At 42.0% G+C, this 20,987-nt stretch overlaps 1 protein-coding gene across 4 annotated transcripts in view; it reads left to right on the top strand.

The window, feature by feature from the left end:
- The first annotated feature begins 5,652 nt into the window (after positions 1-5,652).
- The window catches only part of garnl3 (GTPase activating Rap/RanGAP domain like 3), a 94,372-nt gene continuing 79,037 nt past the window's right edge, over positions 5,653-20,987 (top strand). For all 4 annotated transcript variants that reach the window (XM_029125072.2, XM_029125076.2, XM_029125074.2 and 1 more), the window contains exon 1: positions 5,653-5,865. In XM_029125072.2, the coding sequence (XP_028980905.1) occupies positions 5,762-5,865 (104 nt within the window). In that variant the 5' untranslated portion in view covers positions 5,653-5,761. The remainder of the gene's footprint in view (positions 5,866-20,987) is intronic.

Below are 20,987 nucleotides of genomic sequence, written 5' to 3' on the forward strand. Positions count from 1 at the left end.
TTGACTTTCATTTGACCTCCTTCCCAAATTGTCCAATTTGTGATAATGGCTTTGCTTCATTGCAGCAACTCCCAAACATGTTCCGGATCAGAATCTAGCGGGGCCCTCAGTGAACAACTCACCAATGCTTCTTATCACACTGCTCTTCCAACTGGGAAGTACTGTATTTACTGGAACCTACATGCCCTAACAACTAACACAAACAACCACAACTGAGCTTGGCCTGACCTGCCATGAGGAGCCACGAGACTGTGTCAAACAGATCATGTCCAACATCAACCCAACCTACTCCAGACTGTGCTTTGCCAAAATCCCCTGCCCTCTGTGGAACCCCGGGCTCTGCTAGGATGCCATAGCTGGAATTGGAACCATGGCCGCAATGGCTCAGCTATACTGCAACGCAGCAATTTTCCAGGTGGCAGCATTTTGGATCCCACAATGATGTTTCTCAACAAGTTAAAGCACATGAACGCATCCAGCTGGTACGAGTGGACCACTGGTGATTTTCCACCTCCCACGTTATGAGAAGTGTACATGAGTGGTGGAAGCCAGGCAGGAGGCTGGAGACACTCTATTGATCACATACTGGAGGCTTTAGGAAGGAGCAGCAGGATTCAAATGCCCTTAACACAGACTAGGGCTCCCAGTCTCTCTGGCCTTTGTGCAGTTCACTCACAATAGACATGCCGTTGTGTGAATTCAGGGAATTCCAATCAAGGTGAAAAATGATTCCAACGACGTTGTCCATCACCAGTGACCTGCACTGTGCGTAAAGGGAGAATAAACCCAGAGCCCAGAGCACTCTCCCCACTGACACACCTTTTCTACACAAAAGGAGGTGAGTATAAAATAATAGTATATGAGCGGTGAGAATATAATATACTTACATTTGAAGTTGATGTACACATTTACAGTTCCAATATGCAACACTATCTAGATACTAGAGGATATACAGTATACCTGATATGGAATATGTCAAATCAAATTGCATTTGTCATGTGCTACATTAACCACAGGTGTTGACTGGCATGGTGCCCATCTTGGCGCATGCTACATGCTACATGCTACATGCTACTTGGCACAAGCGACGTGGCACACAATTTCCGGAGATCCATTTTGTCTAGTCAGCACCAAGGACCGCGGAATGGGTCTTTAGATTAAGAAATGAAAAAGATGTTTTGCAGATATTGACACACGAAACGTGTCTACAGCGTCTTTCTCGATCCCAATAACAAGCAATAAATAGAACAAAATTAATGAAGGTTACTTGACTATTTACATGTCCATGTCAACCATGGCACTTAGTGTACTGTACACTGTATGGACACTGAGAAAACACAATCTGGGCCACTGCAGCAAAAGGTACTTGCTTGTATTGATAATTTTTGTAACAAGACTAAAAGTTTTGGAAGTCTGTAGTCTTTCATTTGAATTACAGAAGAAAATTCCTGTTTCTCCTGCCACTGCAGCTTTTGGTGTTTTCTGCCTCTACTATTAGGGATACAAAACAACAACACAGCTGAGCATCACAATATTATTTATTCTTATAATATTTTGTATTGTTAGTATTCTGTTATTGTGATGTGTTTTTTGTGTAACCACACAAAATATAATTTTTTATATGGTACTGTCTGAAAATAGCCACCCATTTCTCTCTGTGTCTCAACTTACACATTTTACCACTATTTGTGTCTCTTTTACTCACTCTTTACTAGTCTCATTGTTGTTATCTCTCCTGCTGTATGTGTCCATGCTTCATGATCATAATCTGTGCCTTCTCTGTTGTCTATTTGATAGTCAATTTCTACAAAAACAGTTAGCTACTATAGCAAGTCTACTAAGTGCTTTTTATAGCTGGCCCTGTTATTGATACATGGCCATAATGACTGCAATGCTGAACACATTAAAGCTCTAAAAGGTATCTAGATTTGTTAGCTAGTTACCTAGTTAGCAAGCTAGTGTGCTGACGATATCATTAGTTAGTCACTAGTTGCTAGATGGATAGCTAAGGCGATAAAAGTTTACTTAGCTAGCTATCGTTAACTTGCCACTTTGCAACTTGATGTGGAGCTAGTTGGCTAGCTATATTCACCGTAGCTAACCGGACTGTGTACATTTGCTAGAGAGTTAGGACCAGGTAGCTAACATAGGTTAGTGGGTTAGCTATCTAATTTATCTATCAACTGTACATACTATTAACAAACTATAGCTAACTAATGCTTCAACTTACACTTCACTACTGCTATCTCTTTTTAACAAATCATCAATAAAGTAATTCAATGTTAGGTTTCTGATGGTATTGTTAAATTCAAAAAAAGTCAACTAGCTAACATACAAACTAGCACATCTAAACATACATGGTTAAAAGATGGATTTGATTGGTCCTCCCGTATTCATTGAGAGTTTTGATTGGATCACAGATAGAACCTTATAACTCCAATGTGGTATGCCTTTTAGGAGATAGAACTTTTATGTTTTGTGAATTATGGACACAAAAAAATCATTAAAAAAAAAACAACACCATACAGAGGTTAATAAACATCCAATAATCCAGTATATGTAAATAAATGAATTTTAATGTCAGATGGAATCTTATAATTCTAAGCTCACGTAATAGCTTATAGCTTGAGTGGGTGGGTCATTGACTATTTTTAGGGATGAGAGGATGCTTAGCAATGCTGACAAACTCAGCTGTTCATACCGCCCTCTGAAGAGCCTTGCAATCGAGTCCGGTGAAGTTGCCACACTGAGCGGTGATACAGCCTGTCAAGATGCTCTCGATGGTGTAGCTGAAGAACTGTTCTGAGGGCCCACGCCATCTCTTGACAGCCTCCTGAGGGGAAAGTGGCCCCGACAGACACTCTTCACTGCTGTCTGAGTGTGCGCCTGGATTTAGCACACACTCAGACCGCGTTAGCTTGCTGGTGATGAGGACCCCAAGGAACTTGAAACAAAATGAGCTGTTTTACCCCATCCGTTACTCCCGTCCTTGTGGATCGGGCCTGTGTTGTCCATGTCGGTGACCAGGGCCTCCAGTGTCATGTCTTAACCTGATTATGATGTTGGAGTTGAGCATTACCTGGTGGCTGTGGGTGAACAAGGAGTAGAGTGGAGTAGGTCCACACACCTAAGAGCCCACTGTGTTGAGGCTGAGCATGGCAGACGGGTTGCTGCCTAACTTCTCCTCCCGAGGTGGCCGTCAGGAAGTCCAGGATCAAGAGGGAGGGTTTAGGGCAGCTGTGTTGGGATGGGTGAGAGGGGCTGATACGTAATGTTATACTATGAAATTACATGATTTAGGTATGTAGTATCGACAATACACTTTGCTGTAAGCCTGCTATGTATGGTGGTATAGCCACAGAAATACAATAAATGGAATGGACTGTCAGTCCAGCCATCATGCCATTTGAATAAGGATGCCCGTTCTATTGATTCCATTTCTAAGGGCACTGTAAGCAGTTATTTCAAGCAGTGGCATAGGGAAGAAAAAATAACACTGCAATTCACATGTAAAAAAATAAATAAAAAAGGAAGACAACAAAACATTTAACATAATAGAACAACAATTTCCTTTGTGAATCAGCAAGGGATTGAGTTGTTTATTCCAACACTTACTCAGAGAACCATTATAGATTTTTCTGCATAATAAAACTGTGATTCAACTAATTCTTTCTAACACCCTCAGGACGCTTTCAGCTTGCGTGGAAAGACTGAAACGCTTGAATAGTTAGGAAATTATGAGGATTGGGATACTTTTATATTAGATGCGGTCTGGATTACCAACCGAATGGGAACCAACTTTAATAATTTGGGGACAGGTTGAAACCTGCATAAATGTTAGTGAACACCCAGATAAGCATATTTGATCTGGAGATAATCATTGGTTTGTTCTTTTCTATACCAGGAATGCACATAGCCCTTTTTTCTGCTGGATCTACGTACCTATAAAGTTGTCTCTGATCGTGTTTCTCTATTTCAAATAATAATCTACAGATAAATGGGGAAACAACGTTTTTGTTGGGTTAGTATGCTTGCGAGTCAGTAAGGTTGTGAAAACCAATGAGTTGATGGGAGAGGCGGGCAGTTCTGTTTTAGCACCTTGCAACACAGTAAACATTTGTTGAGGGCAAGCAGTTACATAATGATTAGGGATGTAGTATGCATATTGGAGATGTAGTATGTACACTGGAGATGTAGCATGTACACTGAAATATTTGTCAGCAGTAATGCATGCAGCTTGTCCAGTCTGTCACAGGTTATAGCTTGTTATTATGAAGCCCAATTTATCATACAAATTAAGCAATTGTAAACTGTGTGGCTTGCAGAAACAATTGCATTACAACAATCTTGCAGAAAAAAGTGCATGACAACAATCTATAATGTTACATATTTTCTACCATGATTTCAGCTGTAATTCACAAACCTTTGCTCATTTGCGCTTACTGAATCATATAAGAAATGAAGCTAAATGTTTGAGACTCCTGTGACTAGCCAGTGTAGATGATGTGTATGAGAACAAGTTTCCTAACAGTCTGTCTATGGTTTGACCATCTGCTGCTGCTTGTTCTCAAAAGTATCCTTAACCTCATGAACCCCATCACTCACCGCTTCAACCACCACACACACACACACACACACACACACACACACAAACACGCATGGTCCCTCAGGTCGAACCCAGTCAGTGGCTAATGCATGCACACAGCCCAACAGCTCCCACACACTCCTCTGAGCTGTGCTTTCTGCAGTTTTGTTTAAATAGGGTTTAATATGTTTAAACAGCAGACCTGTTGTCCCACAGCTATATATTACCAGTCTAATGTAAGTTCACCTTAAAAGATGTATTTTGTGATTTTTGGCCACTGGTTGTATAAGTGTTATTGTCAAGCCATAAAAGGGTCCCCAAACATTTTGAAATATGTCATGTATGTCCTCATATGTACCCTGGCCGATTCATAAAACAATGTTCTTTCAAACTTGGATTCTAATGGCCAACTGAGTAATGGTAGTGATTATAATTATACCTTTGGTAGGTTTACTGTTTTTTTTGCAAGTGCCAGACCACATCTTAATTATTTTTATTTTACTCCCTGTCCCCAAAAATATATATGCAGCAATGGTGATAGTACCTGACTTCCCATCCATAAATCTTTTTCGGTGAGTGTTTAAATGTTTTGTCCATTCAGGAACATGTTTTATTATACACCCCCCCCCCCCCCCACACACACACACACACACCACCTATCTCTCTCTCGTCTCCCTCCAATCTCTTCCTCACTCCGTTGGCTCCTTCTATCACAGCCGCGTCGCGCGCAGGCACTTCGTTTAACGGTCGAAGGAGCGTGTAGAATCCACAGCCCAGTGTATAGCGCCCTATTCAGAAGTCTACATACATAAGTGCGTGTCGACTTCAACCCGTTACTGTTTTTTCTGTGCCCGCGACAAGAATCCAGTCACTGTCATCAACTCCGTTGAGGTAACCGAGTTCAGGAGAAGAGCAACCCAGTGGCCATGCTGCACTCATAAGCTTTTGGTCCTGTCTTTGTTAGCCGAGGGAAGTCTGCGGCTCACTTTCCCTTTTCCAGAGGAGGCGAGCTTGGTTGCTTTTTCTCTTTTTTTGGCCAGCCTTTCTTCCGCCTTTTTCGTCCTACCCCCTCGACCCGACTGCTTGCTCCCATCGCCTCTGTCGTGCGACTGACTGTCTAAAAAGAAAAAACATCTTTGTTTTTTACGGAGTAACCTGCCTGCTTGTCCGGCACACATGAATTCGGATATAAATGTTTACCTTGGTCGGGACAAAACGGGCATCATGCGGAAGAGAGCCCTGCTCCTTCGGAAAGGGTGCAGCTTTGAAATTAGTTCGAGGTAGGTGATGCATGCGGGCTTCTTTGGGAGAATGGGAATACACTCACCACTCCGCGCCTACAGAAACCGGGTCTTAGAGCTGGCCTCAGATACCTTTTGAAACAGTAAAACATGCACGCGCCTGTGTAACGTGACCCCAGATATCTCCCGACCCTATCTCGGTGGACTGCGGTTGTAGTGTTTATTGGCAGATGACCCGGCCGTGCTCCCCCAGAGCCGGAGGGATGTCCAAAATAAACATGCGGCTATTATATGATGCGAAAAAGTATATTCTGTTTTTATTACAGTACATTCATAGATTCTGTAGACATCTACAGACAATATAGCATAGGCTATGCACTTTTAGTGAATTGGGCCTATATGTTGCACCAATGCTTTTCCATTTATTTTGTGTTGACTTTCTTGTGTAAATCATTGTTTTATTTTTTTAATCCATCGAATCGAATTTTGTCTCTACAGCCATGCATTCACGTTTTGGACCGTGTGAAATGGGTGTCTGTCGTTTCTCGTAACGCACGATCACTCAATACCTGCTGCATCTTTATCACTCTTTAGACAAATTGGGTTTTCAGTGATAAAATACTATATCATTCTAGAGCAGTAACATGGGCTCTGTGTGTAGTGCGTCTGTCAGAGGCCTGTTATCAGTTAAAGATGGTGCTCCCTCGTGGAGAGGGCACCGGCAGACGGCATGGACAGGTGAGTTGAGTGACTGGTTACCGCTTCGCACGTCTGCCCCCGCGGAGGGACTTTCCAGTCTGAGCCGTGGTACGGCTTGCACATACCGGACTTGTCTTTGAGACGCAGCTAGCCCACACTCTACGGCCCGGACACCCGCTGCGCCGTGCGTATCAAAAGCAACGGTGGGTGGACAGCATACTCTATTCGTTGGCCAATTTGTAACAGACTGAAGACAACATATTGTATAGCATGCGGCGCACAGTTGACTTTTGGTACATTTTCTTCAGAACATAAATGCACACAGTTCATCTCAAGTTATGGGGATGATTTTTTTTGTTATTTTTATTGCCTCACGCACTTGTACTAATTGTCAAGCTCACTCCCCGACCTAATCGCTAGATGGCACCAATAACGCCCTCGCTCGCTGTTAGCAATTGGCGTGATTATAAATATGTCAAATATATTTGATTAAGTCGGCATTCCCGTTATACATTACTTAAAATAAACCAAATTTCAGGTTCTACATTACTCACACCCGACTAGCTGACCTTTTATTTTGTAGACAATTCAACACTGTCAATTACCAGTCCTCGGGGGGTGGGGGGTCCACAATCCCATCTATGATGTAAGTTAATGGCTATATCTATTTTTTTTCCAGTTGAATATCTTTATGCTTCAGTTGTATATTTTTATGTTTCATTTGTATAGTATCTTCAGGTTTCAGCTGTAGCCTAGTCTGTGACTTAATGTTTCAGTTGCATGTCTTCATCAGCCCAATTGTTCTTATACGTGGGTGAATGTGTCAACTTCCTTTTCCCATGCCTATATATACCGTATATAGTATATTTATATTTGTATGCATGCAAACTCCTGGGCATTCTTTTTTTTCCCTCTGTGTGAGTCGTGAACATGTCATAGGTCTAGTCGCAGGTTTAGAATAGAACCACTCCGTAGCAGTGATGTGTGGGTGCAATGGGTACAGCTTCAAGCACTTACTTTTAAATTACACTCAGAGCTGGCCTTCCTATATGTTGATTCACTGCCTGTACTCTATATGTGCTTAAAGGCTGAGGGAGAGTGTGTGTGTGTGTGTGTGTGGGTGGGTGTTTGTGGGTTCATGTAGAGGTTTTACTGCACAGTGATTTCCCTGGATTTTCTGTTTCTTTTAATGACATTATGTACCGTAGATGATGAGGTCCCCAAACCCCCAAATAGCTTTTCACAATTTTACATTGTGAAAAGTTATTCTTAAATTGTTGCACTATTTGCCCACGCTGTCTTTCACCGAGTGGTGAACTCCTCCCCATCTTTACTTCTGAAGAACCCATCCTCTCTTGGATGCTCTTTTTATACCCAATCATGTTAGTGACCTGTTGCCAATTAAACTAATTAGTTGTGAGATGTTCCACCAGTTTTCTTTTAGCATTACATAACTTTTCCAGTCTTTTGTAGCCCCTGTTCCAGCTTTTTTGTAACTTGTTGCTGGCATCAAATTCAAAGTGGGCATATATTTTTACATTTACATTTTATTTAAATAATACCATTTCTCAGTTTCAGCATTTGATACAGTGGGGAGAACAAGTATTTCATACACTTTTGCAGGTTTTCCCACTTGGGTTCAGGTCTGGAGACTGGCTTGGCCACTCCAGGACTTTGAGATGCTTCTTATGGAGCCACTCCTTAGTTGCCCTGGCTGTGTGTTTCGGGTCGTTGTCATGCTGGAAAACCCAGCCACGACCCATCTTCAATGCTCTTACTGAGGGAAGGAGGATTTTGCATGTAGAAGTCTGTAATTTTTATCATAGGTACTCTTCAACAGTGAGTGACGGAATCTAAAACAAAAATCCAGAAAATCACATTGTATGATTTTTAAGTAATTAATTAGCATTTTATTGCATGACATAAGTATTTGATACATCAGAAAAGCAGAACTTAATATTTGGTACAGAAACCTTTGTTTGCAATTACAGAGATTTCCTTTCCTGTAGTTCTTGACCAGGTTTGCACACACTGCAGCAGGGATTTTGGCCCACTCCTCCATACAGACCTTCTCCAGATCCTTCAGGTTTCAAGGCTGTCGCTGAGAAATACAGACTCCCTCCAAATATTTTCTATTGGGTTCAGGTCTGGAGACTGGCTAGGCCACTCCAGGACCTTGAGATGCTTCTTACTCCTTAGTTGCCCTGGCTGTGTGTTTCGGATCGTTGTCATGCTGGAAGACCCAGCCACGACCCATCTTCAATGCTCTAACTGAGAGAAGAAGGTTCTCATCAGACCACATGACCTTCTCCCATTCCTCTGGATCATCCAGATGGTCATTGGCAAACTTCAGATGGGCCTGGACATGCGCTGGCTTAAGCAGGGGGACCTTGCGTGCGCTCCAGGATTTTAATCCATGACGGCGTAATGTGTTACTAATGTTTTTTTTTTAGACTGTGGTCCCAGCTCTTATCGGGTCATTGACCAGGTCCTGCTGTGTCGTTCTGGGCTGATCCCTCACCTTCCTCCTGATAATTGATGCCCCACGAGGTGAGATCTTGCATGGAGCCCCAGACCGAGGGAGACTGACCGTCATCTTGAACTTCTTCCATTTTCTAATAATTGCGCCAACAGTTGTTGCCTTCTCACCAAGCTGCTTGCCTATTGTCCTGTAGCCCATCCCAGCCTTGTGCAGGTCTACAATTTTATCCCTGATGTCCTTACACAGCTCTCTAGTCTTGGCCATTAGGGAGAGGTTGGAGTCTGTTTGATTGAGTGTGTGGACAGGTTTCTTATATACAGGTAACAAGTTCAAACAGGTGCAGTTAATTCAGGTAATGAGTGGAGAACAGGAGTGCTTCTTAAAGAAAAACTAACAGGTCTGTGAGAGCCGGAATTCTTACTGGTTGGTAGGTGATCAAATACTTATGTCATGAAATAAAATGCAAATTCATTATTTAAAAATCATACAATGTGATTTTCTGGATTTTTGCTTTAGATTCCGTCTCTCACAGTTGAAGTGAACCTATGATAAAAATTACGGATCTCTACATGCTTTGTAAGTAGGAAAACCTGCAAAATCGGGCAGTGTATCAAATACATGTTCTCCCCAATGTATGTTGTCTTTGTACTATTTTCTATTGAATATAGTGTATACATTATTTGCACATCATTGAATTCTCTTTTTCTTTACATTTTACACATTGTTCCAAAGTTTTTGGAAACAGGGTTGTATATATAAAAAAAATAAAAAATTCTATGACATACCTGAAGTAGCTGTAGTGCAACCATTGTCTTTAGCAGTCACATAATTCCTTAAATGGAGTCAACCTCTGTGCAGTCAAGGTGTTTCATATGATTTCAGATTAAATACACCCATCTCTGAGAGGTCCAACAGTTAGTTAGATTTGTTTTTAGAAAAATTTGATCATAAAGATGAATTAATATTTAAATCTGGAATAAGCTTCAGTCAGACGCAGGGTATAAGAACATTTCCAAAGCATTGAATCGGAGTAGCAGAGTAAACTCCATTATTAACAAATAGTTTGAAAACAGTGAGTTGTTTTCAACAAATTGTTGGAAACAACTCACATCAGTTCTCAGCTGGAGTTTGCCAGAAGACAAGTGGTAGACTCTGAAAAGATGTTGAAGAAGAAGAGGAAGAAGATTATATTGTCTGTTTGGCTAAAGCCTAAAAGGGCACATCATCCTGAGAACAACATCCCTACTATGAAGCACGGTGGTGGCAGCATCATGCTATGGGGCTGTTCTTCAGCTGGAACCAGGGCCTTAGTCAGGGTGGAGGGAAAATGGATGCAGCAAAGTATAAAGAAAACCTGCTGAAATCTGCAAGAGACTTGGGACTTGGGAGAAGATTCATCTTCCAGCAGGACTATGACCCGAAACATCCACACTGGAGTGGCTTAAAAGCAAAAAGGTCAATGTCTTTGAGTGGCCCAGTCAATTCAAATGAGAATATGTGGATAGAGTTGAAAATTGCTCTTCACCAAAGGTTCCTGTTCCACTTGATAGAGCTTTAGCCATTTTACAGAGTAAAATGGGCCAACATTGCTGTGTCCAGATATACAATGGTTGTAGAGACTTACCTAATTAATTAAATGTATTTTATTTTTCACTTTGACATTATGAACTTTTTGGTGTTGATCAATAAAATAAAAATACAAAATATATCATTTTATGAGAACTCCAAGGGGTGTACCTTGCACATATCCATTCTGCCTATATCTATGCATATATTATATTTGGTTCCTGACCATGTTGCTATGCTTAAGACCCCCGAGCCCTAAACACATACAGTGGATATAAAAAGTCTATGTTATGTAAGTTATGTAAAAGAATGAGACACAGACAAGTCATGTCAGAACTATTTCCACTTTTAATGTGACCTATAATTTGAACTATTCAATTGAAAAACAAACTGAAATCTTTTATTAAAAATAAAAACCTTACAATAACCTTGTTGCATAAGTGTGCACACCCTCTTATAACTGGGGATGTGGCTGTGTTCAGAATTAACCAATCACATTCAAACTAATGTTAAATAGAAGTCATTACACACCTGCCATCATTTAAAGTGACTAATCACAAATAAAGTTCAGCTGTTCTAGTAGGATTTTCCTGACATTTTCTTAGTTGCATCTCAGAGCTAAATGCCATGGTCCGCAGAGAGCTTCCAAAGCATCAGAGGTATCTCATTGTTGAAAGATATCAGTCAGGAGAAGGGTACAAAATAATTTCCAAAGCATTAGATATACCATGGAACACAGTGAAGACAGTCATCATGAAGTGGAGAAAATATGGCAGAGACACCAAGAACTGGACGTCCCTCCAAAATTGATGAAAAGACGAGAAGAAAACTGGTCAGGGAGGCTTCCAAGAGGTCTAAAGCAACATTAAAGAAACTGCAGGAATTTCTGGCAAGTACTGATTGTGTGCCACATGTGACAACAATCTCCCGTATTCTTCATTTGAATGGGCTATGGTAGAGTGGCAAGACGGAAGCCTTTTCTTTCAAAGAAAAACATCCAAGCCCGGCTCAAGTCCCCCAAAAGCACATGGGAAAATTGTTATGGTCACTACACACATCACATCACCCAAAGAACACCATTCCCACAGTGAAGCATACTGGTGGCAGCATCATGCTTTGGGGCTGTTCTTCAGCTGGAACCAGGGCCTTAGTCAGGGTGGAGGGAATTATGAACAGTTCCAAATGCCAGGCAGTTTTGGCACAAAACCTTCAGGCATCTGTTAGAAAGCTGAAGATGAAGAGGAAGTTCACCTTTCAGCACGACAACTACCCAAAGCACACATCCAAATCCACTAAAGCATGGCTTCACCAGAATAAGATTAACGTTTTGGAATGGCCCAGCCAGAGCCCAGACCTGAATCCAATTGAACATCTGTGGGGTGATCTGAAGAGGGCTGTGCACAGAAGATGTCCAAGCAATCTGACAGATTTGGAGCGCTTTTACAAAGAAGAGTGGGCAAATATTGCCATGTCAAAATGTGCCATGCTAATAGACTCCTGCCCAAAGAGTGCTGTAATAAAATCAAAAGGGGCTTTAACAAAGTATTAGTTTAAGGGTTTATTTTTTATTTTTCCCCCTAAAAGATTTCAGTATGTTTTTCAATTATATTTTTCACGTTATGGGTCACATTAAAGGTGGAAAAAGTGATTTATCTTTGTCTCATTCTTTTACATTACAAGAACCTGGCATTTTAACAGGGGTGTGTAGACCTTTTATATCCACTGTAGATACACACACACACACATATATATGTATATATATATATATACAAACTTGTTGTGCACCCCCACATACACCTTCTGGAGAGTTTCCATGTATGTCTGCTGTTGAATGGAAACAGCAGGGATATGTCACAGGTTATTTTCGTCAGACTCCGGGGGAGAGGCCTACACCTGCTTTCTCTCTTGAGCCGACAGACTAGACTAACTCTAACATCTGGGGGAGACATCTTGGGAACAGACCTGAGTTTACTAAAGTCATCTCGAGGACTTTAGCCGTGTTTTATTAAGCATTCCTGGATATATTGAGCCAAAAAGAATACTCTGTAAACCCCACTCGTTGTCTGCGTTGGGTTTGTTTTCATTTGTGTTTGAAAATGAAAACCAATGATCTAACCTGTGGTTGTATTTTTACATTTGGCAACTCAAACAACATATTTTTGACCAAATTATTTAAAATATTGCATGTACTATATGTCTGTTCTAGTCCTCCCTCACCAGGATATTGCCTTTCCCTTCCCCAGGCAATTCCAGCCAATTTTCATACACTGTAGTTTTATCCTTGCTGTCTGCATACACTGTAGTTTTATCCTTGCTGTCTGCATACACTGTAGTTTTATCCTTGCTGTCTGCATAGGAGGTTGTGTTGGAAGACTCCCCTCTAAGACACCCGTCTAAAGCTTTGAGGACATTCGAAGTGGGATTGTAATGGTTACAAATCTGAAAGATTTAAACGGCAAAGCTGTTAGAGGATGTTGGGAACACAGCGAGGAAGCTAGATATGATTGCCCCCAGATATGATTTGTGTATGAGCTTTTCTGTGTGTGTGGGTGCATGTGTGTGTGTGTGTGTGCAAGTGTCTTGTTCCATCTGCCTGTTTGGATGCAGTAAATGCTTGCTGTTCATCTGCTACAATACAAACACTCTCTCTTCACACTTGCTGCTCCCGGTCCAGTTTGTTCCTGTCTTGTGATTGGCAGACAGCGCTAATGTAACGGATTTAAGAACATACCGTGAGCTCACTTCACAAATTGAAATATTTCTGATAGAACTAGTACCTTTTGTATATCTCAAATGGTAAGGATGTAGTGAAAGAGGGCAGTTACATGTGTTGTGGAGCAGAGGACCACTGGTTAACACCCTAGTTGAGGCAGGGGGCCCATCAGTGGAAAAAGCTAAACTGTTTGCAGCCGTGCCTTGATGCTAGTGTCTGTGTGTCTGTTTGCTGAGGCACTAATGAAGAAACAGCTAGACAGACCTACACTAATGTGTGAGTATAGTCTGCCAGTTGGCCCCTGTAACAGTCTTGGGTGTTGTTATATACAATGCATTATCGGCCAATCAGAACCCTGGAAGACAAAGTCATGAACTACAGATTGCCAACTGATTGCCTTTGTACAAGTCTGTTCCTGCATTGCCTAAATACTTGCCAACCAGTAAGGTCCTGTGCATAATGAAATTACCTTTTTCTGAAAAAGGATATTCAAATATAGCTAATGTAGCTAGGGTGTTCCAGTGGTCTAAGCTGTTGTCTCCAGTGTACAGCTGCAGCATGGCTTCAAATCCAGCCCACTGGATACTCATTCAGCATAAACTCTGTCCCTGCTTTCTTGTCTAATATGGTGAAAAATAAAAAATCTTGAGGAATGAACAATATAGTCCCACTGCATACCACCGACAATCTCAGTCCTAGTAATGGCATGCCTGGTAAGTCTGCTTGGCACACTGCGTCTCACCAGGCTGAGGAGATCTAATCATCTAACACATTATTCCAGGTGCATTCGCAGTTCTGCGTATTTCCTGGCGCTCGGCTGAGGACAAGTGTGTTTCTGCTCCTGCTGTGTTAGGGTTGTGTAGTGACAGCCAGCTTCCTGCCAGCGCATGCCTTTCCTTAAAACAACTCCGACATGTTTGTGCGGTGTTCTCTCTGTTATCATGTGTTTGATGCGGAATGGGACATGATCCACGCTGGAATACCGTCCGTCTGATGTCTTATTGCCAGCCAGTGGACAGTGGCGCCAGGAGAATCCTGTGTGCCAGGGATACATCAGACAGGCCCGGAGACACCTCCCACTCAGGAGGGTGCCCACATCCCAGATGGCGCATCAAGGATGGCACGATTATGTGGACTGGTCGCAGGGCTTCCAAGGGGTGTGGCGTTCTGTACTGATTCATCTGTGATGGGCGGCAGTAAGGGTGAAGTGAATGGCTCCGTTGAAAATGCCGGTGGAAGCGAATGAACTGAAGCAGTGAAGCCGCGATAACATCGTTTTCAACAAAACAGGACTGTATTGGGGATGTCTCCCTGATGGTGCTCTATGAATTTTCAGTGAAACAGCTTTCCAACATTAACATCCCATTCACGTGGGCTTGTAAGTCAGGAAATAGTAGTCAGTGTTGGCTCATTCAAAGGGAGGAGGGGAGTCTCTCCCAGGAGTTGTCACTTAGCTGTCATGACGGCTCGAAAAAGCCATACAGTTTTAAACGGAGTGAGAACATATTCCTTGACTTGGTATTGAGCTCAACATATCCAGTTTCACATTTATTGGGAGCTGTGTTATATAAGCCTCAAAAATAAGTTCCCAGGACGTAACTAGAGTGTGCTTACTGTGATATAAGCATTCTCACTTTCACATCTCTAACAGTGCTCTCTAGTATTAACCTCTTCCATCAACTTTATGGTGCCTAGTTCCTTCTATGTGTTATTTTCAGTTGAACACGTTTCTTTACCATTTCTTCACCTAGCCGTCAAATTAGTCAAGCGTGATTTCCACTAATGGAATCCATCAAAAGCCAATTCGTCTTTCCATTGTTCCTTATTGACCATGTTTAGGAGGTCAGACATTTGCTCCTGTTGCAAATGATAGATTGTTGGAGCCACCCCGTACTGGTTTGGTTATTAGTTGTTCTTCTGTTAGGCTGGGCTGTGCCACAAGTTAGGGGGCTTTCCATTTAGAAATTCTCCCATTTGGAGTGTTTTCTCAATCATGTCTTGTAGCAATTATTGTGGCCTTTTGTGTTTAGATGATTGCTTAATCATGCTAGGCACTTGTATTTGCAGATATCTAGAGCTTGCTAGTTAGCTAGTCTTTTTGTGCTGCTTCTGATGCTTGAAAATTTAATTAAAATCACTATCAATTCAGGATATTGGGATTTGCTTATAACCAGGAAATCTAAATGTCTCGTTTGGACCAGTAAAATGCAAAAACCCTTGTATTTGTGTTGGGTGAGGACAGAGTGAATTCACAATTTTGATTGCAGATATGATGTGTTAATACCATATTAATGGATGTATATATAGATAAATGGAGGAGTTACATTTTTGTAACGAGATATGGTTGTCATTCAGTTGTAGTCTTACTGCGCCACAGATTCAGTTCCAAGGTGAAACTCCCACGGACTTCAGACTCCGTCTGGTAAGGGAGGACATGTAAAACAGGATTTCAGTGACCTCATTGAAGCCCTGAAAGATGAAAAAATAAGATCTGTTAACAACCGGCTTGTGCCAAGCCTGGGTCCCACTGGCTGAAGGACGACTGCTGCATTTCTGCCATAACTTTTGCAGATAACTTTCACTGCTTTTGGAAGCTGGAACCTTTCATATTAGGCTACACACAACAAACAGTAGTTGTGAGGCTGCCACCTTTGCCAACCCGCCAAACCCACCATTCACCTTAGATGGATCTTAGAGGATGTTGGAACCTACAGTACCAGTGTCTTTGTTTCTGGTTGGACCATTAATCCCTTTTCTGACCCACCTCAAGTCTAAAATCAAATCCAGAATTTGAACATCCTATCTGTCACAGATTTTGGCAAGGTTATTTACAGTCATGCCATTAATAATCACCTCAATAAATTACTGTAGGCATAGTTTGCCACAACGGCATCTTATTGGTCACTGGTTGCCCATACCAGTGCAACCCTCATCATTGTGATCTTAACTCTGTGGTAAACTGGCCCTTGTTGTGATCATGACGCAAGATTTAATAGTATCACCTACAAGTCCTCACTTTACCTCAGCTCACTTTTCAACATCTGCCTACCCAATAGAAAGCTGCACGGGTAGATACCTCATACTGGTCCTTCTGAGGCAACATCTCCTTTGCCTGTCATTCTTTTTAGCTGCCAATGATGGGAATGATTACCAAACACTCTCTTGACACTGTCTGTTTGAACTTTGACAGAAAGCCGTAATGATACAGTAAATGTCTCTGTGGAAAATGTCTCTGGAAATGTTTGAACCAAAGCAATTAAGCAACGAAAACATGGTCTGTCATTTTCACCAGTGCAGACAGAATATTCAAACAGGATCCATATCGGGGATGTGTCATCTGATCGTGGTCTCAGAATTTTAAGGAAAACTACTTTCACATTACATCCCATTCATGTGTTTTATTTTTCTGTCTCACCTCATATGGTGTGCACCTACTCACCTTCCCCATCTGTATACTGAACATGCACCACTTCATATGGTGAACATCTATTTACCTCATCTGATTGGTCTCTTGCCTGTTCCACTGTGTTTTGTGTTTTTGATTGCATTTTCATGTGACAGTATGTCGGAGTCGTCATGTCTTTCACATAGTTGTGGAGAATTCGTTCTGAATTGGTTAAACAACAAACTATCATCGGCAGTGCTCGGCTATAACAACATACAGGAAAGACAGGAATACAAGAGGTATGGCTGTATATGTCAAGCCATTTATTATACACCTGCTTGGAGGAGATATCATACGAAAGGCTGTGATAGTAAAATGGCTACAGGTTCTCCGATGCACTAAAACAGCATAGTATCCCCACCCCGTCTGATCTGGAGATGACAGCATAATGGCCCTATCGAGAAATAACAAGGACTCAGATGCAGAAATACCATGTGAATGACCATGCAAGCAGTTGCCGTAGTGATTACTGCGTGGATGATGTGGAAAACATTCGCCAGTCGCTTGTGTGTAAAGAGTGGCTACCGGATGTCGCACAGGATGATGGAAATACTGTAATTACATGATCCAAGTCCTGATAAGCATGAACCCAAGATGTTGACTGACAGTGCTACCAAACGCCGATGGATAGATGGGGAATTGATGAACTGTTTGGCAGAAGTAGATGGCAAAGGGAATGGCAATTAAGACTGGCTGCACAGCAGATTGGCACATGTACTGTGTGTCAAGTAAACACGCTGAGAAAAAAAGAAGAAAAAAAATACAAAACACCAATGGTGTTAGGACGGATAATAAAACCCTCCATTTCTTTCACTCTTTCACATCCTTAATTGACCCAGATGGCTTGTTCATCAGCAAACCCTATGATTTCTGAACACCTTAAAGGCTGTTCTGTTATCAAGCAAATTTAGTCGTCATAATCGTGCAGTACTGATCAAATAATGAAAGAGAAGCTGTATAGTTTTAAATACTTTTAGACGGAGTGTGAAGGAGGTGAACCACGACGTGGCTATCCATCATAAAGGACAGACCAACCTCATACAACTACCAAGATGGTAAATGACTGAGGTTGGCAGCAGACTATATGGCCATTTCTGTTTGCCACCTCTTTAATCTGAGCCTAGAAGACGCTGTTTGCCGCCAGCCCTGGAGGGAAGCCAGAGTCATTCCACTACCCAAGAATAGCACTTCTTAACGGCTCCGGCAGCTTACCAAACAGCCCGCTACCTGTTCTGAGCAAGCATTTAGAAACAATGTGTTTGACCAAATACAATTTTATTTCACAGAGCGAATTAAGAGCAGTTTTTCTGTGTGCCCATAGGGAAGGGCATTCAACTGGCTCCGTCCTGATAGAAAGTGCAGAGGATATGCTGAATTGAACTGATAATAATAGGGGCCCTCTTCAGATATCTCATTGTAATAATAATGATGCGGAGTGGATCCGGACCAGTTCAGTGTTAGGGAGACTGTCGATCATGACGAGCTGGAAGTCCCTGGTGATCCATCTGTACGGGATGTGTTCGCTGAACCGGGAAAAGCCGCTGCGCGTGGCAGAATCTCTCTCAGGATGGTGGACGGCTCTGATGCGTTTGATAACAACTGGGATAAATATTTAGCATTTATTGGCAGTGGTGATTCGTAGCTGAGGGTCCTGTACAATATGTGAACTCCCGGACTGGACCTAGACGTGCTTGGAAGCTTGCCGGTCTGGACTCAAGGTGTGTTTTTAAACGCAGAAGAAAATAATACTGGCATGGTAAGGAATGGCCTGGCTAAAGTAAAGCATTTATCTGATAATCCTGCTTTAAAAGAGAATTATGTATTATCTGTACATTACAATACATAACAATACAATACATTATATCTATATATTATCTATTCTGCTGTCAACATTGGCAGTTATTACATGGATGAAGGCTGGTGCTTTCTTTGTCTGGTGATTTCCACTTGTGCTTGGCTCTGCGCTTGCTTAGCACTGTATGGAAAAACAGAACACAAACGCTCATTTTCAGATCCGTTTCACCTGTTCGAAAAGCCCTACTCTGGTCAATAACTCGTTTGAAATACAGTTGTAGATCAAGTAGTCGCTTGTCTTTTCTCTCTTGGTGCTCAGAGAATCTCAGCCTTCTCCTGGTAAGACCGCATGCCGGCCATGCCTGGCTACAGATGGCCTCCAGCTCTCCGGTCTCTGCATGGACCCGGTTCATGCAGGGGCCTCTCAAACTGGTCGTAACGAACGTTCCTTTTTGTAGAAACTGTATAGGTTCCTGTTTTCTGCTATCTTGGGAATGCCCAGTCATTTTTACTGTATGTACTTTATGCTGCCTTTTGTTGTGACAACATTGTTTACCGTCCCGGCAACACACTCCGCTGCCCATGCTAATGCCTGTTGTCTGCTTATCAGTTCTCCTTTGTCTTCTCCGCCACGGTCCGTATTTCTGAGGTGTCTTAATGAATATTTCATGCGGACCAACTAATTGCTTTTGATTTCTGATGCAAGAAAGCTTTGTGCGGGCACAAACGTGTCTGTAGATGGCTTGTGAGGAGAGTTTCTTGCTAACCTTTGGTGGTTGTAACGGCAGTGTCTCCTTTGATCGCTCTTTTGAAGGTTACAAATTGTTTCCCTTATGTCAGTGCCCATGGAATAGTCCCAAAACTGCAATATCAATCAATATGGACCTGCAGGCAGGCTCAGGCTAAAGTATTTCAAGGGTGTACCCCTTATATAATGCACACTCACCTAAAGGATTATTAGGAACACCTGTTCAATTTCTCATTAATGCAATTATCTAATCAACCAATCACATGGCAGTTGCTTCATTGCATTTAGGGGTGTGGTCCTGGTCAAGACAATCTCCTGAACTCCAAACTGAATGTCAGAATGGGGAAGAAAGATGATTTAAGCAATTTTGAGCGTGGCATGGTTGTTGGTGCCAGACGGGCCGGTCTGAGTATTTCACAATCTGCTCAGTTACTGGGATTTTCACGCACAACCATTTCTAGGGTTTACAAAGAATGGTGTGAAAAGGGAAAAACATCCAGTATGCGGCAGTCCTGTGGGCGAAAATGCCTTGTTGATGCTAGAGGTCAGAGGAGAATGGGCCGACTGATTCAAGCTGATAGAAGAGCAACTTTGACTGAAATAACCACTCGTTACAACCGAGGTATGCAGCAAAGCATTTGTGAAGCCACAACACGCACAACCTTGAGGCGGATGGGCTACAACAGCAGAAGACCCCACCGGGTACCACATCTCCACTACAAATAGGAAAAAGAGGCTACAATTTGCACGAGCTCACCAAAATTGGACAGTTGAAGACTGGAAGAATGTTGCCTGGTCTGATGAGTCTCGATTTCTGTTGAGACATTCAGATGGTAGAGTCAGAATTTGGCGTAAACAGAATGAGAACACGGATCCATCATGCCTTGTTACCACTGTGCAGGCTGGTGGTGGTGGTGTAATGGTGTGGGGGATGTTTTCTTGGCACATTTTAGGCCCCTTAGTGCCAATTGGGCATCGTTTAAATGCCACGGCCTACCTGAGCATTGTTTCCGACCATGTCCATCCCTTTATGACCACCATGTACCCATCCTCTGATGGCTACTTCCAGCTGGATAATGCACCATGTCACAAAGCTCAAATCATTTCAAATTGGTTTCTTGAACATGACAATGAGTTCACTGTACTGTAATGGCCCCCACAGTCACCAGATCTCAACCCAATAGAGCATCTTTGGGATGTGGTGGAACGGGAGCTTCGTGCCCTGGATGTGCATCCCACAAATCTCCATCAACTGCAAGATGCTATCCTATCAATATGGGCCAACATTTCTAAAGAATACTTTCAGCACCTTGTTGAATCAATGCCATGTAGAATTAAGGCAGTTCTGAAGGCGAAAGGGGGTCAAACACCGTATTAGTATGGTGTTCCTAATAATCCTTTAGGTAAGTGCATATATATATAATGTATAAATTTTTTATCTTACAGTTTTGAAACAATGGCTTGCATGTGTAAAATATTAACTGTTTTATGATTTTTTATTAAAAGAATATATATATTTTCCTTTAAACTGCTTGAGGATTTTCTTTGTTTATCTGGAAGGGAATGCTTGTATACTGTAAGCTGTAATGTGTGAATGACTCACATAACTGTCTTAAAATAAATACACTCAAGGCCATTTGCCAAGTGTCTTAAATGTCAAATGTAAACGTTTTCCATAAAGATTATTTTCTTAATTAATTTCATAATAGCTTTT

Source organism: Esox lucius, chromosome 14, assembly GCF_011004845.1.
Source record: "Esox lucius isolate fEsoLuc1 chromosome 14, fEsoLuc1.pri, whole genome shotgun sequence".
Lineage (NCBI taxonomy): Eukaryota > Metazoa > Chordata > Actinopteri > Esociformes > Esocidae > Esox > Esox lucius.